Source organism: Lacerta agilis, chromosome 4 (assembly GCF_009819535.1).
Source record: "Lacerta agilis isolate rLacAgi1 chromosome 4, rLacAgi1.pri, whole genome shotgun sequence".
Taxonomy (NCBI): Eukaryota; Metazoa; Chordata; class Lepidosauria; order Squamata; family Lacertidae; genus Lacerta; species Lacerta agilis.
This window is the reverse complement of record NC_046315.1, coordinates 81430537-81453977: the sequence shown is the minus strand read 5'-3', so window position 1 is coordinate 81453977 and position 23441 is coordinate 81430537. Positions and strand designations below refer to the sequence as shown.

Sequence of the window (23441 nt, the reverse complement as noted above, 5' to 3'; positions counted from 1 at the left end):
GTCAAAATCTCAGGTCCTTTTTGCTCAGAGAGAGAGAAAGAGAGAGGGAGAGGAAATGGTGGCTGTTTGTTCTGTGCTGATAGCATTGCTGTTATTGGGAGATATGATCAACGACTGAGTAACCACAATAAATGTTATTGGACTACTTCTTGCTTTTTTTTAAAAAAAATACTCCAATCATGAGTATCTGAACCTTGATCTATAAATCTAAAATTTCTTTTGACACACCCCCTAAATTTGAAATGCCATGCCTGATTTTGCACTAAATGTATTATTGCCAGTCTAAATCAATTTGACAAAAGACCTATATTAAGACAATTGGTTTACAGCTCATGAAACTTGAATTCTTTGCATGGTTTAGGATTGTCATTGAGTGAAAGAGGATACTTGTACTTTTAACAGCTGTGTGGCAAGCAGAAATTCAACAGGTGAGGGGTTTCCTACTATAGAAATAATTTATAGGAAAATTCACCTGTTGACTCTGCCTGCTGGGCATCTTCTTGCTTGTGTGTGAGCCTGGTTTCTTTTGGGGCTCTCCATCACACCTTTGAAGGAGGATACATATTTGCACATGGCACACAATCCATGCAAATTTGATCGAAATTGCCCTTTTAAAAATGAATGGGGTGAAGGATGCAATCTACAGCATATTCAGCCCAGAAAATCCTGTTGGTACATGTGGGCATGCACAGTCTTCTACCCCCCATATTCTTACATAACACCAAACCATGATTTAGGATGAAAATGCTGGCTTCCAAAGCGGAATTACAGCCACTTTTCTCCTCTCCTATTGCGGCATGACAGCTAAACCAAGGTTTGTCTTAATGTGTCATCTGAACACAAGATTATGGTTAAGCTCTCTCCTTAGCTACAAACTTCTGTTGAGCTACATTTGGACGCTCCCAGTAAGCCAGTGCTTGGCTTTCCATGATATGCTAACCAGGCCACTCTCAGTATGCATCCTAGTATCTGAGTCTGGAGAAAGGAAAGTAATGTTTGGGGGAAGAATGAGCATCAGACAGGTGGAGGGAAGTGTTTCTCTACCAGCATGACATTTTTGCTCTTTAAGTAAGACTCCAGTCCCCACCCCCTGCGGAACCACAAGACACAGCCTTGCCACTGTACCGTGTCGTGTGGGCCGTAATCTGAAATGGGTATACGATGTTAAATCTTGTTGGAACAAGAAAAAAGTTTGATAAAATGGGTAGAAATATTTGTAGCAAACCCCGGTGGGTACAGAGTGCGGACACAGTCATTTATTTCCTTTTGTGGTTTGTCTTTAAAAGGGGATCCAGGATAATAACTTGTTCCAGCAATAGCAGTGTCCTTGCTAGAAGGTTTTCTTTTGGCCTCTATTAGGATTTTATGGCCTTGTACGTATTATGGCTTTATAGTGCTATGGACCATTGGTTCTCAAAGTACAGAGCAAGCTGCGTTAGGTACGTGCACTGGAATTGTACCTGGTGTGACTTGAGTTGACATGCAGTTTATAAGACAAAAGTTGAAAATGTGTTCATATAAGCAACTTGTTCTTTTAAATTATCTTACCAAAAGAGCAATTGGCATTTGGGACATATTCATGCATATTCGTGTGTTTACTGCTACTTTCAGGTTTGGAGACTTGTATGTGGGAGAACAGTATGTCTTGATCTCAAAGACACATTCTGTAGCAGCTTGCTTATCTACAACTTCAGGATATTTGAAAGAAGATATGGCAGCAGAAAATTTTCTGTAAGTTCCAGTTCTGTTTCCTCTCACGTTTTTACATCTTCAGGCTTTGTATCTTCCTCCCTGTCGGCATACTTAGTGCAAAACGTGTTAAGGGTGCTGGGAATTGTATCACTGTGTTTGGGTAGACCAAAGTTGGGAGCTGAGGTATTTGCTCTTTGGATTATGATCTCTTTCGCCACTTTCTTCTCTTCTGTCTAAAATCCAGAAAACTAAAAATCATCTTTAGACCTTAGAAAAGTCTTTTAAAGACGGTGTGCATCTCAAGCCTGTGGGAAGATGTATTAAGTTTGTGATTCTGAGCATTTGTGTTCCTCTTTTTCAGTCATTTTTGCTGGGCTCCTGGATGCTGTCAGTATTGTTTGATCTTCTCCTTGTAGAAGCTGTTGAATATTCTTTTGGCCTCACCATCAATAGTTTGCCATCGGGATTGTAAGTACCGCAGCTTGTTAAGGGGTTTGCTGAACTCTGGGTACCTTAAATATGGTTTCAAGGGATGTAGTTAGTACAGTTTTAAGTCTTATAAGGAAATGCATTTCTTTTATTCGTTACTTCTCAGCATCCTGATCCACACTCTACTAACTGATCATGCATACCTACACAAAACTGAAACGTGTTAAGATTATATGTATTCATATTTTGCCTTAATATTTTGTGAGGGAAAGTTTATAACTAGCCCACCATCGCAGATACTTGTTCTGATGTTCCTTTCTTGATCATGAGCTATATATACTAGTATGTATGTTTGTATGTATGTACACATAAGGCCTGATTGGTCAATGAGCAATAAACTTTGCTACTTACAACTGAAATTATTTTGAGGGGAAAACCTTGTATCATCCTTGGTCATCTGGGCACGAGGGGTGCATTTGCTTTCCTCTTGCCATTAAGAGTGAAGCAATGGGAATGCTTCGTTTGCCCTCAGTGATACCCTCGCATAGCCAAGTTTTATTGGCTATATGTCACTTGGTTGCCATAACTTTTATTATACAGCACCCAATTGGCTGGGATCCTGCACTGAATAAATTGGGGTCATTAAATAGATTACTTTGAGTTGGAAAAAAGAGAGAGAAGGAAGCCTAGGCGGCAACAGGTGATGGATAATGGCTGCTAACATATATGAAAAAGAGGAACTGTTTTCATGAACATGGCCACTTATGAAATGGAAATCAAAAAGTCCATTCAAAGTTTCTTGAAAAGCTTTCTTTCTTTCTTTATTTGTGTGTGTGTGTGTGTGTGTGTGTGTGTGTGACTTTAGACACATAAAATTGATAGCATGTGCCTTGTTTTCTGTAAGTTTGTAAGTACTTTTATTCAATTCAAAAACAGCTGGGGGTATAAACTACACATATTAAGTACAGTGGAACCTCGGTTTTCGAATGCAATCCATTCCAAAAGACTGTTCGGCTTCCGAAACATTTAAAAACCGAGGATCAATAGGCTGGCTGCAAAGTCAATGGAAAAGAAAAACGTGCCTTGGAAGCCGTTAGACTTCTGAGTAACCTTTGAAAACCGGAGCACTTACTTCCAGGTTTTTGGCGTCCAAGAGCCAAAACGTTTGAGAATGGAGCCGTTCGAGTTCCGAGGTTTGACAGTATACTGAATTTTTCTATTTCTATTTCTCAGAAGGCTACAACTGGGGGGGGGGGGTTGTTATGTGCTGCATCAGCAATGTAAAACAGCAGAACCCTTGTAAAAAGAATATGCCAATGAGCTGTAAAATGCAGTAGGTTCAAAGAGAGCACTGACGCGTTTTATGTAGTAGTAGCAGCGAAATCTTCCTTTTTGATCATAAGCTGATAAGACATATACCAGATTTGGAAGTAAAGGCTATTACATTGCACTAACAGAAAGCTATAGAAAGCCTCAAAGATTTGTTATGGTACTTAAAAGTTCCTTTCAGGTTTACCGTAAATATTGGTATTTTAAATTCAGATACGATCATGTTACTATACTTTGTTGTTATTTTTATAATTAGCAAAAGGCCCTTCAATTTGCCAGGCTGGACTGTTTTCGTTTTCGTTTGGGAGGGTTCCACCCTGCCTCTTCTATACCCTTTCCCCAGCTCTGCCTCCTTACTATTCCTTGTGCTCCATCAATTTTCCCTTTGTTTACCTTCCTTTTGCAGGAGAGGCAGCTGCTGTAGTCAGTATTCATATCAGAACCGCTGCAGAAACAAAATGCTTTTTGTCCAAGGTTGTTGTTGTTAAATAAATTTGTATACCGCCCTTCATCTGAAGATCTCAGGGCAGTTCACAGCATGCAAATACAAAATAAAACACAAAATACACAATGAAAACACAAACAAAACAATTCAAACAAACAAATTTAAAAGGACATAGAATGTGAATCAGTCAAAGGCCTGGTTGGAAAGAAACGTTTTCACCAGGAACCTAAAGGTGTATAATGAAGGCACCAGGCAAGCCTCCCTGGGGAGAGCATTCCACAAATGGGGAGCCACTGCAGAAAAGGCCCGTTCTCATGTTACCACCCTCTGGACCTATCATGAAGGAGGCACACACAGAAGGGCCTCAGATATTGATCGCAGGTCCAAGTTGATTCATATGGGGAGAGGTGGAACTTTAAGTGTTGCGGTCCTGAGCTATTTAAGGTTCTTCTCAATGCATTGCAAGAATTAAGCCTTCAGCATTACAAACTTTGTTACAGCCAGGGGCACAGTGCTGGCTTCTATGCTTGTGTGGAAGTCTTTGCTTCTTGCTCTTATTTTGGCAGGCGCAAATAACAGATTAGGCAGTATCAGTTGTTATTACTTAAATGTTTATTGCAGGTGAAAACTTGATTTTGAAATACAGAATTCTACAGGCTTTTATTTCAAAATAAGGAATTCTACAGTTTCCCCCTTTCCATGCCTCCCCCCTCTTGCACGTGTGTGGCAATCCTATAAACACTGAAATTTTCAATCAAGTTTCCAATTTTGTAATTCCAGAAAGGTAACATAATCTTTATACCCAAGCAGCAAACATAAGAAAATTATAAGGGGACAATAGGTATAAAGTGGAATTTATTAAATAAGCAGGAGTCTCAATGCATGTCAAAATAGGCTAACCTCTTTTTTTTCAGAGTAGAAACTGTTTGAGAGAGGAATAATAGTTATTTCTTTCTTTGCCATTTTCCATTTGTTAAGTTTTGCTATACTGTCTTGTGCTCTGTTGAATATTATTCAAGTATTTATTGACAGTTTTTTTTATATCATCTCACTGTTGATATTACTTAATGATCTCATGCTTCCAGATCGTATACTTTTCCTTCGTACGCTTCGAAGGTAATTGCGATAAAGCATGACACTGATCACTCGGGCCTGAAATTGTTTAGAAACAAGATAGTACAAAATTACGTCTAGACACGTGCTGAGATTCATGAGAAAGGTGGTAAACGCTCCCCATGGGTTGTAACTTACAGGTCCATGCTGGAGCAGCAGAAATGCAAAACAAATGTGAAAAGGCACAAAACACACAAGCACTTGGATAATCAGTGTCACAATAATTCTGATGGACCTCTCTTTAGCCTTTGGTTTCAGCTTGGAAGTTCTTCCACGAATGAGACTGTGAATGATGACTAGGTAACAACCAATCATGATAAATAGAGGGATCAAGAAGAAAAGAATCAGTCGAGAAAAATTTAATACATTGACTTCCTTTAGGTAGATAATATCCATCATCTTAATGCAAGTGGTGAAGTTTGAAGTTCTGTCTGGATCAGAATCTAAGAATAACAGTGGAGAAGATGTCGCTAGAGTCGTTATCCAAAGGCCTATGCAGGCTATCAGAGCTTTGGTTGTGTTCTTGAGTTCCTTAGCATGTTTGGGCTGCACAACAGCCATATATCTATCCACGCTTATAAAAGCTAGCAGCCATAGAGCGATGCTGGGGTAAAAAATTGTAAATGCACTAAGAACCCGGCAGAAGACATCTCCAAAGAACCAAGACCGTTTGCTATAGTAAATCATCCGAAAAGGCAAGGAAAATATAAAAAGCAAGTCAAGCAATGCAACGTTCACCATGTAGATAGTTATAGTTGTTCTCTTCTTGGTGGTACAGCTGAAGACCCAGAGAGCTGTGACGTTAACAAATAAGCCAATTGCGAAAATAAAGCTGTAGAAGACAAGCGATGAAATTCTGTACTCTTCAGGATGATCGCTTCCAGACATTGCAATTAGATTTTGATTGTAGTTATTCAAATCTTACAACATGACACCTAAAAACCAAAACAGATCAATGATAAATTAAGTCGCACAATCAGTCAGGTTAGTTTGCAATGGGGAAGATGCATTTAGAACTGGGCAATCCCATGCTTGCATTTCACTGGGGAGAAAGTGGTTTCTCTTAAAATGCTGCATGTTAAACTTCGGCTGAACATAACTTCTAATGTGCTAGCTTAGTTTATAGACCCATGAGATCTTTATAAGTTACAAATGACCCCCTGAAGTTCTGTAAAATGCTGATGCTAATGCAAAATGGGCAGGTGGGTGGAGCGGGGCACAGAAGTCAGCCACAGCAAAGCAGTTCTTCATAGAACTGTAGGGTTGGAAGGGATCCTGAGGGTCATCGAGTCCAACCCCCTGCAATGCAGAAGGCTTGAGAGAAGGAACGTGGTCTGTAGCAAGTTTCTACCTCCATTCAGCAACTCTAGCTTAACTGCTTTTATTTTAAATAATTAAAATGTATTTTCTCCCCTCTGCTCTGTGAAAGGTTCGTGCAGAAAGTCATGATTGTTAGCCTGAAGAATTAGCACATAATTTTAGATCAGAATGTAGCTCATTCTTTTTTTATAGTTATAAAGGTGATTTAGAGAACTAAACATATATATCTCTGAAAAAATAAACATGAACTTACTATGTTGAGCCTCTACAAGGGAGCCCAGTGGAGAACAATTATTTATCTAACCATCCTTTTGCGCATTTTATGTAAACAGAAAATTTTCTTCGGGGTTTTGCTTTTACCTAGAGATCAGTGAGACCAGAACATGCTGAAAAAGGCAGATCATGACTTCATTCCTGGTAGTGCAACAGGAGTAGGAGAGGAGTGAAGCATCTGCAGTTTTAGCCATGTGCATCAGCTGTGTGTCCACATTTAAACCATAGTTTAAAGTGAGGTGCAAATCATGCCAATGAATATTGTTTAGGAAAAAAAAACAGAAACAAGTTTTTAGAGAAGCAACTTTATAATAACTATATTGTAGAGCATGGGTAGGCAAACGAAGGCCCGGGGCCGGACCCAGCCCAATCGCCTTCTAAATCTGGCCCGTGGACAGTCCGGGAATCATTGTGTTTTTACATGAGTAGAATGTGTCCTTTTATTTAAAATGCATCTCTGGGTTATTTGTGGGGCATAGGAATTTGTTCACCCCCCAAAAAAAATAGTCCGTCCCCCCACAAGGTCTGAGGGACAGTGGACCGGCCTCCTGCTGAAAAAGTTTGCTGACCCCTGTTGTAGAGGAAGGTGGACTGACTTCAGTTTTGTAGACTTTGCTTGAATCTTACTAGAATCTCCCAGTGCCTGCTGAAATCTACAAAGCAGGAATGCATTTTCATGGTTTCTGTATTGGCTCTGACATAGTGAGTCCTATGGTGAGTCTAAGCATGCTTTCTTGATTAAGAACTTAAGTATGCATTGACTTGAATTAGACCAAGGCAGGCCTAGTCTTAACATTTTATTATTATTTTTTGCAAAAATTCTAGGCACCAACAGGTGGTTCACTAGAAACTGGCTAAGGGTTCATCAATAGTCCATGATCACCCACCCTCGTTATAGAGAAATGCTGATCATTTCACAAATTATCAAATTTGTTGTTGCCATAAAGAGCAGGTTGTTGCGCAAGAGCAATTGTTTGGTATTTACTAATATTGCAGAATTATCAACAGACAAAAATATTTCCTGAATATTCAATGGATTTTCTCATACACAATGTGTTAATGAAAACTCATTTTATTTGCTGTAAGTGGCAAAGTCTGAACAATGTATTTAGGCACCATTACTCAGGTCAAAGAGTGACCATATCTCCCTCCTCCTCCAGTATGCTCATATCTGAAACAAGATGATGTGAAAGTAGAGGGAAGTAGACTGAAAAACTCTGCAGTCTTTTGGCAGCAGATAATTTGAAAGAGGAAGTTCTGAACATGGTAAAAGAGAGTCTTTTTACTTTCTTTCACTCTCTTGGGTGGGTTGCCAGTGCCTGCTGCTTTGCAGCTCCCCACACCCTCCCGGTTTTTGTGGCTGAATGAGAAAACCTTTGGTCTCACTTCGTCTTCTGAGCTGCTGTGCTTTTGAGCTGCCTCTGCTGTGTGTTTTTTTAATGTGCACAAGTGGCAGGTGCCACTGGTTTTGACACTTGCTCATTTCTTGCAAAGATTGCAGTGTTTGCTACTACTGCAGTAGCTGATCATTGTTAGCAATGAAATCTGTGGTTCCAGAAAGTCCAAATGAAGCACAGCAGCTATTTGCAAAAGCATTACATAGGACAGAGAGATAAGATGGGTTGGGGACATAATTGCATGCCCCAACCTACTCTCTTAAGGAGCCTTTAGCTACCACAAAGTTAGTTATGGCAATGGAGTACTAACCACTAGATATTTTGCAGAAGCTTGCTGCAATGCAGTCTTGCAAATATGTCTACTAACCTACTCAGCTTTTACTAATGTTCCTACCCTCCCCCCACCTATGAAAGTAACTTGTGCTGCCCTTTAAAAGGTGACATTTTGTTAAGCTTCCTGCCTGGTATGCTGGAGGAGATTCTTACTCATCACAGGTGAATGAGCAATTGATTATTTACAGGCTTGCTATAATGGAATTTAGACCACCAGTCAGCTAGCTTAGCATCACATACATGAGGCTGTTGCAACAATGTTGGCTTAAGCCACCATGAGTAGCTGACATGGAGACCACATATTACTATCAAGAAGCTTATTATTCTTTGTTTAGTGCAGTTTGGATGGGATCTTCAACTTAGATCAGAAAGCAGGGAAAATAGCTAATCAGTGTTAACACATCATATCTAACATGGATTCTAGATCCAAATTTGTTACTGAGGTCCCACCACCATTTTGAATGTTCATCCGCACTATGACTTTAGAAATCTCAATTTTTGTTTGAGAAACTAAACTTAGCTTTGGCTAAGAGAGCGAGGATAAAATTATTCTTTAGCAACTGGAATGACTCTCACTAGTTATGCAAAGAAGTGTGTGAGACCTCCGGAATATGCAAGTGTCTTCCTGCCAGCCTGGTTCCTACAGCGATCAAACCATTACAGAACACCTCTTGATTGGTTTTAGAGGCCTGCCTAGGAAAAGCTCTATGCGAGAAGCATTATGGCAGGCACTGGTAAACACATCAGTAGCCATCTAGGTTAGAGACCGTCACCCAATTTATGCTAACAGAATACTGTTTGCACCCCACAGACTAACTACCCATGACTGTTTTAGATACACTTCCCATTCTTCAGTGTAGGAAAACCCCTCTTTCATATGACCAAACCCTTAAGAGGGGATCCAGATGGGAAAATGTGCTTGGTTCTTCAGGAATATAGTCAGGTTCTGATCCTCCCACCTCCATCTTTATAATTTATACTTGATTTTAGTCAGGGTTCCAAGAGAATCCACAGCCTCATGTTCCTCCCCCAAGTCTTCACCCCAAACATGCAAGGCTCAAGGGGCCTGGAAGGGCATTGTTTTCTCCAAGTTCCAGAGAACCTCTTGATCCATAGCCCCTTTCCCCCTTACATGACTAATATTTCATCCCTAAGACCCATCATCAAGAGACCTAGTTTACCCTAGTACACCAAAATCCTTGGTTAAAGACCCAAACACATGTTTCTCCTGTGCATCTGTAATCAGTGGCATGTGTAGATTAGGACACATGATAACCAATTTATCTTGCCATTGTCCACTGGATTATTTAGGTCTCCTAGATCAATAGGACCTTGGAAATGAAAGCAAACTAAAGTTTGCAGGTGTGCGTTAAGGCTTTCTAGTTCCTCTTAGCCTATGAGCCTTAGTGTAGACTAAACAACAGAAGTGGTTTTGGTAATTTAGGGTTGGAGTCTTCTATGCACTTAACTTGAAACAAGCCCTATTGAACACCAATGAACTTCTGAATGAATTTTTTCACGATGGTGTTGTAAATTTGCGAGAATAAAAGCAAGCTGGGAAATGATACAACATTTCGACATCTAGTTATTTATATGAATAGGAAGAAAGGCTTAAATACTGAGTGTGTTAGAAATGAAAGAAAAAACACGCCTAACAAAAAAAAACTAGTTTGCCAAAATGAAATTTGGAATATATTTGTTACCACAACATGTTACAAGTACATGCTCAGAACTGATTGCTTAGCCCAGATGTAGTTAGAAAGCAACACTGACTTCCAACCTCAGAAACATTGCTTTCATGTTGGAGGAGACCACATCCTTGTTTTTCAGTATAAAACTTAAATTTAACGAAGGAGTTGCTAAACTGTGGCCCTCAAGGCATTGTTGGACTACAGGTTCCATCATCCCTGACCATTGGTCGCCCAATAAAATGTAGAGAGCCACAGGTTCGCCATCCATGGGAGTCAGACCATTGAATCTGGAATGTTGAAGGCATTCGGGAACCAGAGCGTGTGCTCTTCCACTGAACTATGGCTAAACCTGTTCACTTTAGTAAGAGAAGACTTTGCCAGCCATGAACTACTGCTGCTTATCTCTCGGTACTTTACCTTTGTATGTGTACCATACCTCTGGAATTTTAGATAGATCATATAGCACAGTCTGGCCAGATTCACAACGCACAGTAAGCCAAACCATGGCTTACTGGGCTGTGTGAATGTGTTGGCTCCCAGAAAAGTGCTCACAGCTGCTTTGCTCTTCCTTGGTTCCTTTTGTTCCCATCCCACACTGAGCCAAGCTGAGGTTTGGCTTTGAGTATCATCCAAGCCCAAGCTTGTGGTTCACCAACAGAATTGTAGCCAAGGTTTATTCTTGGCTGGTTCATTTGTCACCATTTTGGTGCATGAAGTCAAGAAAATGTAAGGAAGATGTATGGAAAGGGCAGCTGTTGGGCAAATTTAAAATTTTTAGTGATCTACTTGATCGGAGGTACATGGGGTAGTTTTTGGCACACTGTTTGACTGAATGACAAAAAAACATGGATTTCTCATCAGGCAGATCTTGTTTACAAGGGCTACCAGGCAAGTGACTTAAAAAACAAACAAACCCGAAAGGGCTGCACATTTAGAATTGTATTTTGGGGCACAGAGGACCTCAGAATTTGAACCCATTTGCTATGTTTAGTGGTAAAAACATTTAGCTGCTATAACTGAATAATCAGGTCCATCAAAAAAACCTCTTTCCTAGCGGCTTATTTTAATTTGCTTATTAATAAACCTAACCTTAAAGATAATGTGAAAATGGTCACAACATTAATGTTTAGCAGTTTAAAATTAGGCTGGTATAAGTACTTTTAGTAACAATTCTGTTCTAATACAACATAACACAACACAACATGGGTTTGGATCTAAAGAACCTTGCAACAGGATGTGTAAGGCTTGTATTTTTTTAAAAGTAGCTTGCTCCTGTGAAATGTGGCTGGTAATGTTTGGAGCAGAGGGGACTTTCAAAGGCAGATTGCAGCATTACATGGAAATCTGTCCAGCAATAAGAAAGCAGAAACCCTACAGAGTGTGTGCAGTGCCTTAGGTGTGCCTAAGGTAGGTCTTTGGATCATAAATATGGCATGTATATATCCTGAGTTTGCTTTGGTTTATCCTTTTGTTTGTTTAATTCTACAGGAAAAACTCATTTTTGAAAAAGTTGCTCATTTTCAGCAACTCTTTGTATATCTGAATGTCTCTGAATTTAAATTAACTGAGGGTATTGTATGTATAGCATATTCATTATTTCATAAATGTGGAAACAGTTCCCCCTTTGTTATAGAGATGGTCTTTATGTTGTCAGTCTTTCATTCTAGTTATTTGATAAAAACAGCAGGGATTTTGAAAAATTGCATGTACCGGTAGTTCAGAAAGTTAAAAAAATCACATTACAATACTGAAGTATTAGTGTTAAAAGCTATTAACAGTGGTGGCATTCAATTTTATTTTGCTGCTTTAGAATCTATATATTTGTATATGTAGATATTTTTAAATGGTTGATAGCACGAACGGAGATGGACAATTAATCACATTTCCTACCTGTTTTCACTTTGTTGCTCTTTTAGAGATGCCTTCTTTGTACTCTCAGATCTGCAAAAGATTTGGAGTTCTTGTCTTTGTAATAACTTCCGTTTACTAAAATAGAAGCCCTCATTTACAGTCAGGAAATGAAATAATGCAACTAGTTCCCTGATTGGTTATATATATTTTCTCCAATAAAAAACATTGTGAATAATCTATAGGTGTATAAACAAGGCACGTTTCGTTCTTGTTACATATGTCAGCTGACCAAACATTTCCTCCTGTCTGCTAGAGTGTGATTTTTCTGCTTTCCTACCCTTAAATTACTCATTTTCATGGCATAAACATAAAGCATTCATATGGCTTAAGTACTCTAAAGAAATAAACATGTTCACATTTATTGTTGTAATGGCTGTATATTATAAGCATACATTTTATTTATTTTTATAGGGCAGGGAGTTTCTGATAAATCATTATGCTTTAACTCTGTGCTCCTGTGGAAATCCCCTTGGACATGTCATTTGTAACCCTTCTTTTCAAAATCGAAAGCACGTTGTGAATGCAGAGGTTAGGTTTTTAGCACTTCCCTTTCATTCCTGTTGTTGTTGTTGTTGTTCAGTCGTTCAGTCGTGTCCGACTCTTCATGACTCCATGGACCAGAGCATGCCAGGCATGCCTATCTTTCACTGCCTTCCACCGTTTGGCCAAACCCATGCCAGTTGCCTCGAGAACACTGTCCAACCATCTCATCCTCTGTTGTCCCCTTCTCCTAGTGCCCTCCATCTTTCCCAACATCAGGGTCTTTTCCAGGGAGTCTTTTCTTCTCATGAGGTGGCCAAAGTACTAGAGCCTCAACTTCAGGATCTGCCCTTCCAGTGAGCACTCAGGGCTGATTTCTTTAAGGATGGATAAGCTTGATCTTTTTGCAGTCCATGGGACTCCCGAGAGTCTCCTCCAGCACCATAATTCAAAAGCATCAATTCTTCGGCGATCAGTGTTCTTTATGGTCCAGCTCTCACTTCCATACATTACTACTGGGAAAACGGTAGCTTTAACTATACGGACCTTTGTCGGCAAGGTGATGTCTCTGCTTTTTAAGATGCTGTCTAGGTTTGTCATTGCTTTCCTCCCAAGAAGCAGGTGTCTTTTAATTTCGTGACTGCTGTCACCATCTGCAGTGATCATGAAGCCCAAGAAAGTAAAATCTCTCACTGCCTCCATTTCTTCCCCTTCTATTTGCCAGGAGGTGATGGGACCAGTGGCCATGATCTTAGTTTTTTTTGATGTTGAGCTTCAGACCATATTTTGCACTCTCCTCTTTCACCCTCATTAAAAGGTTCTTTAATTCCTCCTCACTTTCTGCCATCAAGGTTGTGTCATCGGCATATCTGAGGTTGTTGATATTTCTTCTGGCAATCTTAATTCCGGTTTGGGATTCATCCAGTCCAGCCTTTCGCATGATGAATTCTGCATATAAATTAAATAAGCAGGGAGACAATATACAGCCTTGTCGTACTCCTTTCCCAATTTTGAACCAATCAGTTGTTCCATATCCAGTTCTAACTGTAGCTTCTTGTCCCACATTGAGATTTCTCAGGAGACAAATGAGGTGATCATTTGTCTCCTGAGAAATCTTTCATTCCTAGTAAATCCTAATGATAACTAATTCGCCTACTGGTGATTACTATGAAAGTTGTAACTAACAGGATTGAGGACTACATTTCATCACATAATAGCAACATTAAACTCCTCATGAAGATTTGCTTTCAGTTGACCTAATACAATATGATGAAATGCATGGCACATATATATGAAAGAAGGAAAGAGAATGCCATGGGCAGCACAGCATTGTTTGAGAGAAAATGAGGGAGAATTAGCAGTGGCATTCAGATGTCCCACCCTCGGAGACGGATGGAACCTGATGTGGTCCTGTGTTTTCTGGGGGATTTTCCAGCGGAGAAAGAAGACAATCCTTTTAAAGCCCTAGGTCCGCTATGGAACAGTGGTATGAAATGGGAGGCTGACAAATCACTCCCAGTTGTAAATTACTGTAAAATAAGTTGCTGTTTTCCCAGCATAGTGAAACGACATTTCCTGAAATGAAATCTGCCTTGAATGATGGCGAGGGGTGCCTCAGACAAAACTGGCCTCTGTCCCTCTTTCCTTCCCTCCCTCCTCTGATGTCCTCTCACAACTCTGCTTCCCAAAGGTTTGCACAGCTGTTTGTTGCAGCAGAAGCTGCCCTGAGGACTCCCAAGGAGAGGAGAGGAGGCTGAGGGAACACTCCACAAGGGAGGGTGTTTGAAAAAAGGCGAGAGGCTGCCAGCCTTGCAGGCAAGGGGAGCCGTGGACTCAAAAAGGTTGAAAACCCTTGACTGCTAGGCCATTGGCTTATCTAGCTTAGCATGGTCAACACTGAATGGCAGCAGCTCTCCAGAATTTGAGGCAGCAGTCTTTCCTGAGTCCTATCTGGAGATACCAGGAATTGCACCTGTGACCTGCTCCATGTAAAATACTGGGCTACAGCCCTGTCTCAGGAGCATTCTACCACCTATTAGCAGGATGATGTACACTTTTCAGCATACTGGTGACTGATGCCTCATTTGCTATAACCTATTTGCTTTATAAGCAGTACTCCATTGGGAACCAGGCTGTAGCTGCTCAGGAAATTGCTGTTATTACCAGAGACTATGGAGTGGAGGGGGGGGGGGTTAGCAAGTAAGGGCAGGCAGATTTTAGAAATCCTGCAGATAAATTGGTATGTGAACTTTTTGTACTCGACTCTCCTGTGCTTTGGGCTCACTCTTAACTTCGAATTTTCATGCAAGCGCTCATGTGTGGCATACTCTCAAATGTCCCTATTTCCCAGGGACAGTCCCAGAATTTCAAAACCCAAACCGGCTTCTGATTTGATCCCAGAATGTCCCAGTTTCCTCCACCTGCGCCGCCAGCGCTGAGCTCAGGAGGGAGGAAAAGCCAGTGCTTGTCCTGAGCAGCTGACACGGCAGTGGCGACTGCAACAGAGCATCCTATTGCCTCTCCATGGGGTCTCCATGGCTGCCGCTGCTGGCCTCCTCCCTTGGGTAGTGGCTGCTGGAGAGTGGGTGAGAAGGAGAGGAGAGAAAATTGTCTATAGTAAAAGTTCATTATGGCACTTTTCCAAGATAACCTTTTAAAAAAATATTTGCATGCACAGGTGGATAAATACATGAGCACATGTGTACACATGTCAACAACAGAGCTCAGGTTTCCGGAACATTCAGAGGACGAGGAAATAATAATTGAGGGGGAAACAACACAAAGGCCAAATTATCCCCAAATACACTAAGCACTAGTGTAGAGGTTTGGACTTTGGCTCCAGAGTGACACAAATACACGCATTTTTAGGCTGCTGAGATTTCAGAAAGATGAGAATCGGTACTTACAAAGCCAAGAGACCTTAGGGGCTTTTCTTAAAATTAAGAAGCAGAATCATTGTTAGTGCTTGGGCAATGCTTAGTATTGGTTTGAGACTGAAAGTATTTATGGTGGATGTGGCAAATTCCCTAATAATTCCATGTGAAATTGTTGATTCTATATAGAACGCTAGGTCATCTTTGTGAGGGTCCATGAGTAGTAGTAGTAGTAGTAGTAGTAGTAATAATAATAATAATAATAATAAATAATTAAATAATAAATAATAATTTATTGTTTATACCCTGCCCATCTGGCTGGGCTTCCCCAGCCCAGTATAGCATTCATGTGCTGTTGTTATCTTTGGATATTAGCAACACTCCGAATGATTCATTCTACTGTACTTACTCTGTTTCCTTAAATATCATTTTGTATGCCCATGCTTTATCTTAGTTGTATTTATTCGCCTTGCCTTCAAAAGACTAGAGTTATTGATGTAACTGTATTGCCCTCTACTGTTCAGTATCTATTATTGCTCCAGAGCAGTCATGGAATAGTTTTGACTTGCTGGTGGCATATGTGACTGCCTTAACTCTGACATAAGAGATCAGACTTTACAATATGTGATCCATCAAGCCAAATGCAGCCCACAAACTTCATTAACATATTGGTTTTTGCTGCATGCTTAGGATTGTAAAAACTGCCATGGTCATGTGTGAGTGTCAACCTCCTGGCATGCCAAATAAACAGCTGGTGGCTTGTGTTTGCCTTATTCAGCCATAAGTTGTACTGTGTATCTAGGGACTAACTTGTTTTTACATAGCCTGCACAACTTGTGACCCACCAAGCCAGATCCAACCTATACTCCTGAGTATTGTGGTATGTCAGATCCTTGAAAATTCCCTTTGTTTTTGCAGCCTTGCACAGATAGTAAATACAGGATATTTATTTATTTATTTATTTGATTTATATATCACACTTTAGCCAAATATCCCAGGGTGGTGCACAACATTAAGAACATAATTTACGCAGCATAATTTTTTTAAAAAAATACAGAGCATAATAATACACAGCATAATTTTTTTTTTAAAAAAAACCCATAATAACAGCCCCCCTCCCAACATTTAACAGGCCATAGATTATTTAATGGCCAAAGGCCTGAATAAATAGGAATGTTTTCGCCTGGTGCCAGAAGACATGTAATGAAGGTGCCAGGCAAGCCTCTCTGGAGAGAGCATTCCACAGATGGAGAACCACCACAGAAAAATCTGGTTCCTGTTGGGGATGGGGGACATAGAGAAGGTCCTCAGATGACAAGCACAGGGTCCGGTCAGTTTGTATGGGAAGAGGCAGTCCTTAAAGTATTGAGGTCTTGAACTATGTAAGACTGCAAGGGTCAGCACCAGCACTTTGAATTGGGCTTGGAAACTAATTGGCACACGGTTTAGTCAGGCCAGGATCCATGTTATATGCTCAAACTGTTTTGGTCCAGTGAACAACCTGGCCATCAAATTTTGCAGCAGCTGAAGTTTCTGAACCATCTTCAGAGGCAGCCCCATGTATAAAGCATTGCAATAATCCACCTAAAGGGAAAGGGTAAAGAGACCCCTGACCATTAGGTCCAATTGCGGCGCTCATCTCACTTTACTGGCCAAGCGAGCCGGTGTACAGCTTCCAGGTCATGTGGCCAGCATGACTAAGCCACTTCTGGCGAACCAGAGCAGTGCACGGAAACGCCGTTTACCTTCCCGCCGGAATGGTACCTATTTATCTACTTGCACTTTGATGTGCTTTTGAACTGCTAGGTTGGCAGGACCAGGGACCAAGCAACAGGAGCTCACCCTGTCGCGGGGATTCGAACCGCTGACCTTCTGATCGGCAAGCCCTGGGCTCTGTGGTTTAACCCACAGCGCCACCTAGAGTTTACCAGAGCATAGGCTACGGAAGTTAAGCTACTGTTGTCCAGATAGCGGCGTAGCTGGGCCATGAGTTGGAGCTGACAGAAGGCACTCTACGCCACCGAGGCCACCTGGGCCTCAAGCAACAGCAGTGGATCCAGGAGCACCCCAAAGCTACATACCTGCTTCTTAAGAAGTTGCGTCAATCCCTCAAGAGCAGGCAGTCTCCCATCCATCTGGTCTAGGGAACCACCCACTAACAATGCCTCTGTCTTATCTGGATTGAGCTTCAGTTTATTGGCTCTCATCCAGTCCATTACCGAGGCAAGACACTAGCCCAGCACATCCACTGCTATGCCTGCAGATGTAAAGGAGAATAGAGTTGTGCGTCATCAGCATACTGCTGACAACACACCCCAAAACTTTTATCAACCACTTGGTTGAATGTCTACACAGCTGTTGACCTGCATTCAACTTTATGGGTTGCCAACTGTTGTGCGACTTTGGCATAGCTGTTGAAACTGTTGATATCCATGAAACTATTCATGAAATTACTCCTAGCTGTAGGCTTACAAAGCCTTTTGTTGTATTTTTTATTGATTTGTTTTATCCTTTTGAAAACTGCTTTGTGGTGTGTTGTTGTTGTTGTTACAATCAAGCAGTGTATACATTTTATTAAATAAATGAATAAAACCAATAAGATCACGTTGCATCCTAGGGCAATTTTCAGAGCCCCAGCATCTGAGCAAGCCCACTTACGTTTGTTTGTTTTTCCAGTCTGCCACTCCAAGCAGCAGCATCAAGGAAGATAAAGGCAAACTTCCTCTTAACTCCAAGGCTCTTTTGAAAGACACTTGTGTGAATCCTGCCTATTTTTTGCAGTAAAACTACTATTTCCCCTTTTCTTTGTGCAGAGAAAGGGTTTCTTGAATTCGTCTGTAGATGTAAAACCATGACAGCTGCTCACGGAAAGAAGGGAGCTTCTATGTCTTAGAAAAGCTTTGACTTCATTTTCTTTTTAAAATTTCATTTAATACTTGGTGATGCATTTTCTTGCCATTGTCTTGGAAGAAATGCTTTTCAAAATGAAAAAGTGCACACAAAATTTGGCAATTGCATAGCTGTCAACTTTTCCCTTTTTTAAAGGGAAATTCCTTTATTCCGAATAGGATTCCTCGCAAGGAAAGGGAAAAGTTGACAGCTATGCAATTGCAATAAGCAGTGGTGTAGGAAGGGCGGGGCGTAGGGGGCGGACCGCCCTGGGTTCCATGAGAGGGGGTGACACTCCCCCGCTGCCTGGCACCCCGTCCGTGCTTCTTTACGGGCTCGTGGGGCAGCCCCACGAGCCGCCGCTCACTCGCATGCTCGTGGGCTGCCCCGTCCGTAAAGCAGCACGGCCAGGGCAGTCCCACAAGCCGCCGCTGGCTCGCTGTGGGAGCAGTAGCGCTGGCCTGGATGCACTACGTATGCCCGGAAATTCCAGGCATGCGCAGTGTATCCGTTGTGTGTCGTGACGCCACGCCCCCAGAGGGGTGACTCCGCTCCGCCGCCCCGGGCGGCGAAGAGGCTTCCTCCGCCACTGGCAACAAGTAGCTGCATGGCAGGACTGGTTCAGCACCTTGAAAAACCTCAATATCACTTCCAATCAATATTGTCACCACACAAAATGTGCTTAATGCGGTTAGAAGCAGCAAGGTATAATGAGGTGGCAAATCAAGTGAGGAAAGTGTCTTGCCAGCAGTACCTTCACTTCCTTTTCTTGTTTGTTACTGATGGCTATCATGTTATGAAAGATTCTTGGGAGGAAGTTTTCGGGCTATTCTGAGAAAGCATTTCAAAACATAAACCACATGTTGTGTCTCTACCTTGGTAACTTTTGTAAGCGCATACAGATGTGCGTTGACCTTAATCTATTAGTTTTCTAAAAATGTTTGTTTAGAGGAAGGTTTAGAAATTTCATCAGCTTTGCAACTGAAACATTGGTTTGTTTTTATCCGAGTGGGAAATATATATATACAAATAACTTTTCCAAAAGTGTGCTGTTTGGGTTGGAGTTTTACTGCAGGTTATTCTTAAATGTATTTCAAGATGACAGGTTGACTCCAAAGAGTGAGTTTCGGTGAGCTAAAGGACTTGGACTTTTTTCTTCCTTCCTGTGCATGATACCATGCCTCAAAATGTTTTTGATACTTAGAAAAAAGTCAAACCAAACAATAGGTTCCATTGAGGTCGCAGACCTACTTGTACAGATATTGTGAAATCGTATTTCACAATACGTGAGTTCTGCCTACTCACTTTTATAAATCCCATATGCAGTGTTTTGTATAACAGCTAAAGCTACAACTTCTCTCAAGCTAGGGGACAGAACTGATATGTGTTCACACATTGTTCTTTAGAGCTCAGAAAAAGACTGAAAGGACCTTTAGGATGCAATACAAGGGGTCTGTATGGAATCCTGCCACTATCCCTGCCATCGTCGGTGCTAAGTGTGTTCACTACACTATTCTTGCAGGACCAACTCTCCAGTGCAGTAGCATGATAGACTCTTTTGCTGCTGACACTAACATCATGTCTGGTCATGGAAGATATGAGAGCCATGGTTTTTTGGAAGAGAAGCGGGAGAGATGGTGTTCCTTTGCTGGTTTCTCATCTCCTGTATGAGAAAACTTGATTCAGGGGATAACATACCAGTAATTACCAGTGCTAGGGCTATGACATTTTCAACTAGATGGCAGATTTTTAAAAAAATGCTTTATTTTTATACAAATAAAAGCTGCATGTGGCAAGGGCACACTTAGAACAGGCATTCCCTCCAGTATAAAAGTGAAGAGAAGATCCCTCTTCTAAGAAGATATCTGCAGCACCTAAAGACAAAGTTGGGTCAGATTTAGGTACACCCAATGAAATCAGTTGGATTTTAGTCAGTGATAATTAACCTGCTCCATTGATTTCAGTGAGTGTGTTAGCTCTAGGTCTGGGTACTACCTTCTTCGCCATAGCCAAATATATTCACATTCCATATATGAATTTTTCTACAATTCAAAGGATTAACTAGTGACAACACTGATAATTACCATTGCTAATTACCAGCTTTCTGCAGCATTTTGCTCAATAATCACATTTGAAAATACTGTCAATGTCTTTTTGCCTTGTGAGGCCACATTTATAAAGTGAAGAGTAACTCTGGCCAGGCTTAGTCACCAGACTTCCTTCCTGTTCATTGCCAAGGATGAAGCCGCAATGGGAGATCATGAGATACGGCTCTGAAATGTCAGGACTTTGCAGATAACTTGTGACTCTTTGCAGCATTGACAGTACCCCAGCCTAAATATATGTATGTCTTTTCCAGAGGGTTAATGACAGGCAGATGGCTGAATCTTAAGCCACTGCACATTGCATTTACCATCTCTATGCAATGGAAGGGACATTGCTGGACAGTAATAGTAATATCTGAAAGTACCTGCAATGAAATATAAACAGTTTGTCTGCACCAGCTAATTTTCATGCCCTTTGTATTTGCAGAGACTTAAGTAACTTGTCCCATTACCCACACATCTCATGATCCTTGATAGCTGGCACTTCTACTTATGGTGTCTCAGCCGGAAAGTTAGTAACTCATCAGGTGCTAACTGCAGAAAGTTTGGTGCCTGGTTTCTCTTGCTTATAAGGACAGAATTCTGTATTATCCTTTAGCATGAGCCACCAAGAACATTGCAAAAGGTGGAGAAGAGCTTGTGTCGTGTAGTAAGAAAGAGGGTGGGATACAATTGATGGTCCAAATCTCAACTCAGTAATGGCTTCAGTCGGGACACTGTCTCACCATCAACAGTAATACAGAATTAATAGAACTGTGTTATCATCCATGAGTTTTTTAAATATTATATACTGTATTGTTCCATCTATGAGACACCCCCATGTATAAGACGCCCCCTATTTGGGGGGGGGCTCTTTTTTAAGAAAATGGGGGAGATCTATCCGTGTATAAGATGCCCCCAAATGTTGGACATTATTTTTTAGGAAAAAAACCTAGTCTTATATACGGAAAAATACAGTACTCTCTGCTCTGTGTGCGCGTGTGTGTGTGTGTGTGTGTGTGTGTGTGTGTATGTTTGTACAAGTTTTTTATGTTGACTATTACGTATTGTTTAATGCACAAATAGGGCACCAGTGGCCCACCAGATGCTGTTAGACTCTAACTCTCTTAACCCCCACCAAGCATGGGAAGATGCTCAGGGATGGTGGGAGTTGCAGTCCAACAGCATCGCAAGGGCCATAGTTTCCCCATCCCTGGTTTAATACATATTGTATTGGGTTCGTGGTGGCGAAACTTCTGGCACTGAGGGAAGACGTTATTTCCCACCTCCTTCCCCCAGTTTCTCCATCTCGTGACCACCTTTGTTCAGCATGCAAGGAGTTGGTCCAACCAAAAGGCTGTGGTATGGCTAGTGGGTGAGACAGGCAAGTGAGAAGGTGCTGGGCAGGCAGCTGCAAGGAGGTCCACCTGAAAGTGGCTCCAGGCTAACTGCTCTGTCTCAGCCCACTGTGAGAAACAGTGCTTTAGGGCACCATTCCTCATTAGCTTTACGTTAAAGGGTGTTGAGTTAATGTCCGCCAGTTCTTTAAGCCTTTATTGTGTAAAACTCTTAGTTTTTTTGCCTTGACCTCAAGTGTGCTATTACAACAATGTTTATAATAGGCATATGTGGCATTGGTACCTTTTTGTAGACCCAACTTTTCTCGCTCTTAGACTAAAAATAAAGCGTCCAGGAAAATAGCAGGAGTATAAATAAGTGAAATGAACATAGGTTGGATATTGCTGGTAGTTGGTTTTAATTTGCTTTGACTATATTTGTATATGTTCTTAAAGAATAGATATTGTGTTACATTTCTTCTTCAGACAAATAAACAAAGTCCCTGATTGCCATGAGTCTCAAACCTATTAACATGCCAAACAAGTGATTTTTAGAAAGAAAGAAAAATGCCACCCTTAAAAGTCTAAAAACCAGGCTGTTTTTCATCTGTCACTTCATGCTACCTAGTACCAGGCTCACATGGGAATGCTCCTCTAACTCATTTCTGATGTTTTAAAATCTATCAATCCTTAAATGGAAGGAGGGACACTGCATGAGAACTGGTAGTGGTGTTAACTCCTGTTCTTTTGGTGGCTTGAGCTCTGCCACTGTTCCGCACCTGCACGGGCAGCTGTCACGTGCCACGTGTTCACTGCTTGTTTTACTACAGAGCAACTGCTTTTAGGTACCAGTTCACAACTATTTATAACATCAGGAGGTATCAGAACTCCCACAATGAAACATACCACCTAATTTTCACTTGATATGTCTCTAAAAATACTACAAGTAGCTTGTGCCATCCAAACCTCAAGTTCCAGTCACTGTTCCTGCTTCTAGGTTTCATACTTGGGAGAGTTAGTGCCTTATAAAACTAGGTACAGTGGTGCCCCGCTAGACGAAAATAATTCGTTCTGCGAGTATTTTCGTCTAACGGGTTTTTCGTCTAGCGAAGCGGCAATGCAAACTGCGGTTTTCGCTAGACGGGAAAAAAAAATTCGTCTTGCAAGGCAGCCCCATAGACAAATTCGTCTTGCGGGGCAGCCTTCCGCTAGACGAATGCCTTCGTCTAGCGAGTTTTTCGTCTAGCGAGGCATTCGTCTAGCGGGGCACCACTGTACTGCCCTTTACCACAATATCTCTCATTTTATAGACACATCTTTGGTAATAGCCAGTTTTTAATTTATCATAGTTCACCCTTAATCCCAGCAAGGCTATTGGTTTCTGCCAAAACACAGCTGCCTATATGTATGCTTAGGATTTTAAAAAAACAAGCCCATCATGATGCAACGGCCCCCTGATTCTGAGAAAGGAAAGCACGTAGGTACAATAACACAAACAAAAAGTCCCAGGATCAGGATGCAAAAGAACTCACTAATGGAAAACAAAACAGTATGAAAAGTAAACCAGAAGAATTGCAACAAAGGGTTTTTAGGATGCAGATGTTGCTGATGGTGGATAGCAACCCCTCCCTCCTTCCTCTTGTACAACATGCTATTTTCTCCTTTTTTTTTTTTAGAAGCTAAGAGACAGGGTGTTTTTTTGCTTAAATCAGTGACTGGCTTCCTACTGAACAGAAGTGCCATTCTTAGCCACACCCTGCTTCTGACCTCCTCCCTATCTTGGTTGCTGACCATCTGCCCAGCTGTGGTAGTTTCATACTCTACTGTTTGCCAGCATACTGCATA

General features: G+C 41.3%; 2 protein-coding genes across 2 annotated transcripts in view; one reads left to right on the top strand and one right to left on the bottom strand.

Moving 5' to 3' along the window:
- The window catches only part of UBAC2 (UBA domain containing 2), a 74033-nt gene that overhangs the window by 7861 nt on the left and 42731 nt on the right, over nucleotides 1-23441 (top strand). Inside the window, exons 3-4 of the mRNA XM_033147822.1 lie at nucleotides 1612-1731; nucleotides 2054-2160. Coding sequence (XP_033003713.1) covers nucleotides 1612-1731; nucleotides 2054-2160 — 227 coding nt within the window. The remainder of the gene's footprint in view (nucleotides 1-1611; nucleotides 1732-2053; nucleotides 2161-23441) is intronic.
- GPR18 (G protein-coupled receptor 18) lies at nucleotides 4702-5939 on the bottom strand. The gene has a single exon (XM_033147824.1). It carries the CDS (start codon nucleotides 5894-5896, stop codon nucleotides 4934-4936), a length of 963 nt encoding a protein of 320 aa, XP_033003715.1. The 5' UTR covers nucleotides 5897-5939; the 3' UTR covers nucleotides 4702-4933.

Coding starts and splice junctions, on each gene's coding strand:
- GPR18 (XM_033147824.1), bottom strand. CDS start 5,896: ATGTCTGGAAGCGATCATCCTGAAGAGTACAGAATTTCATCGCTTGTC.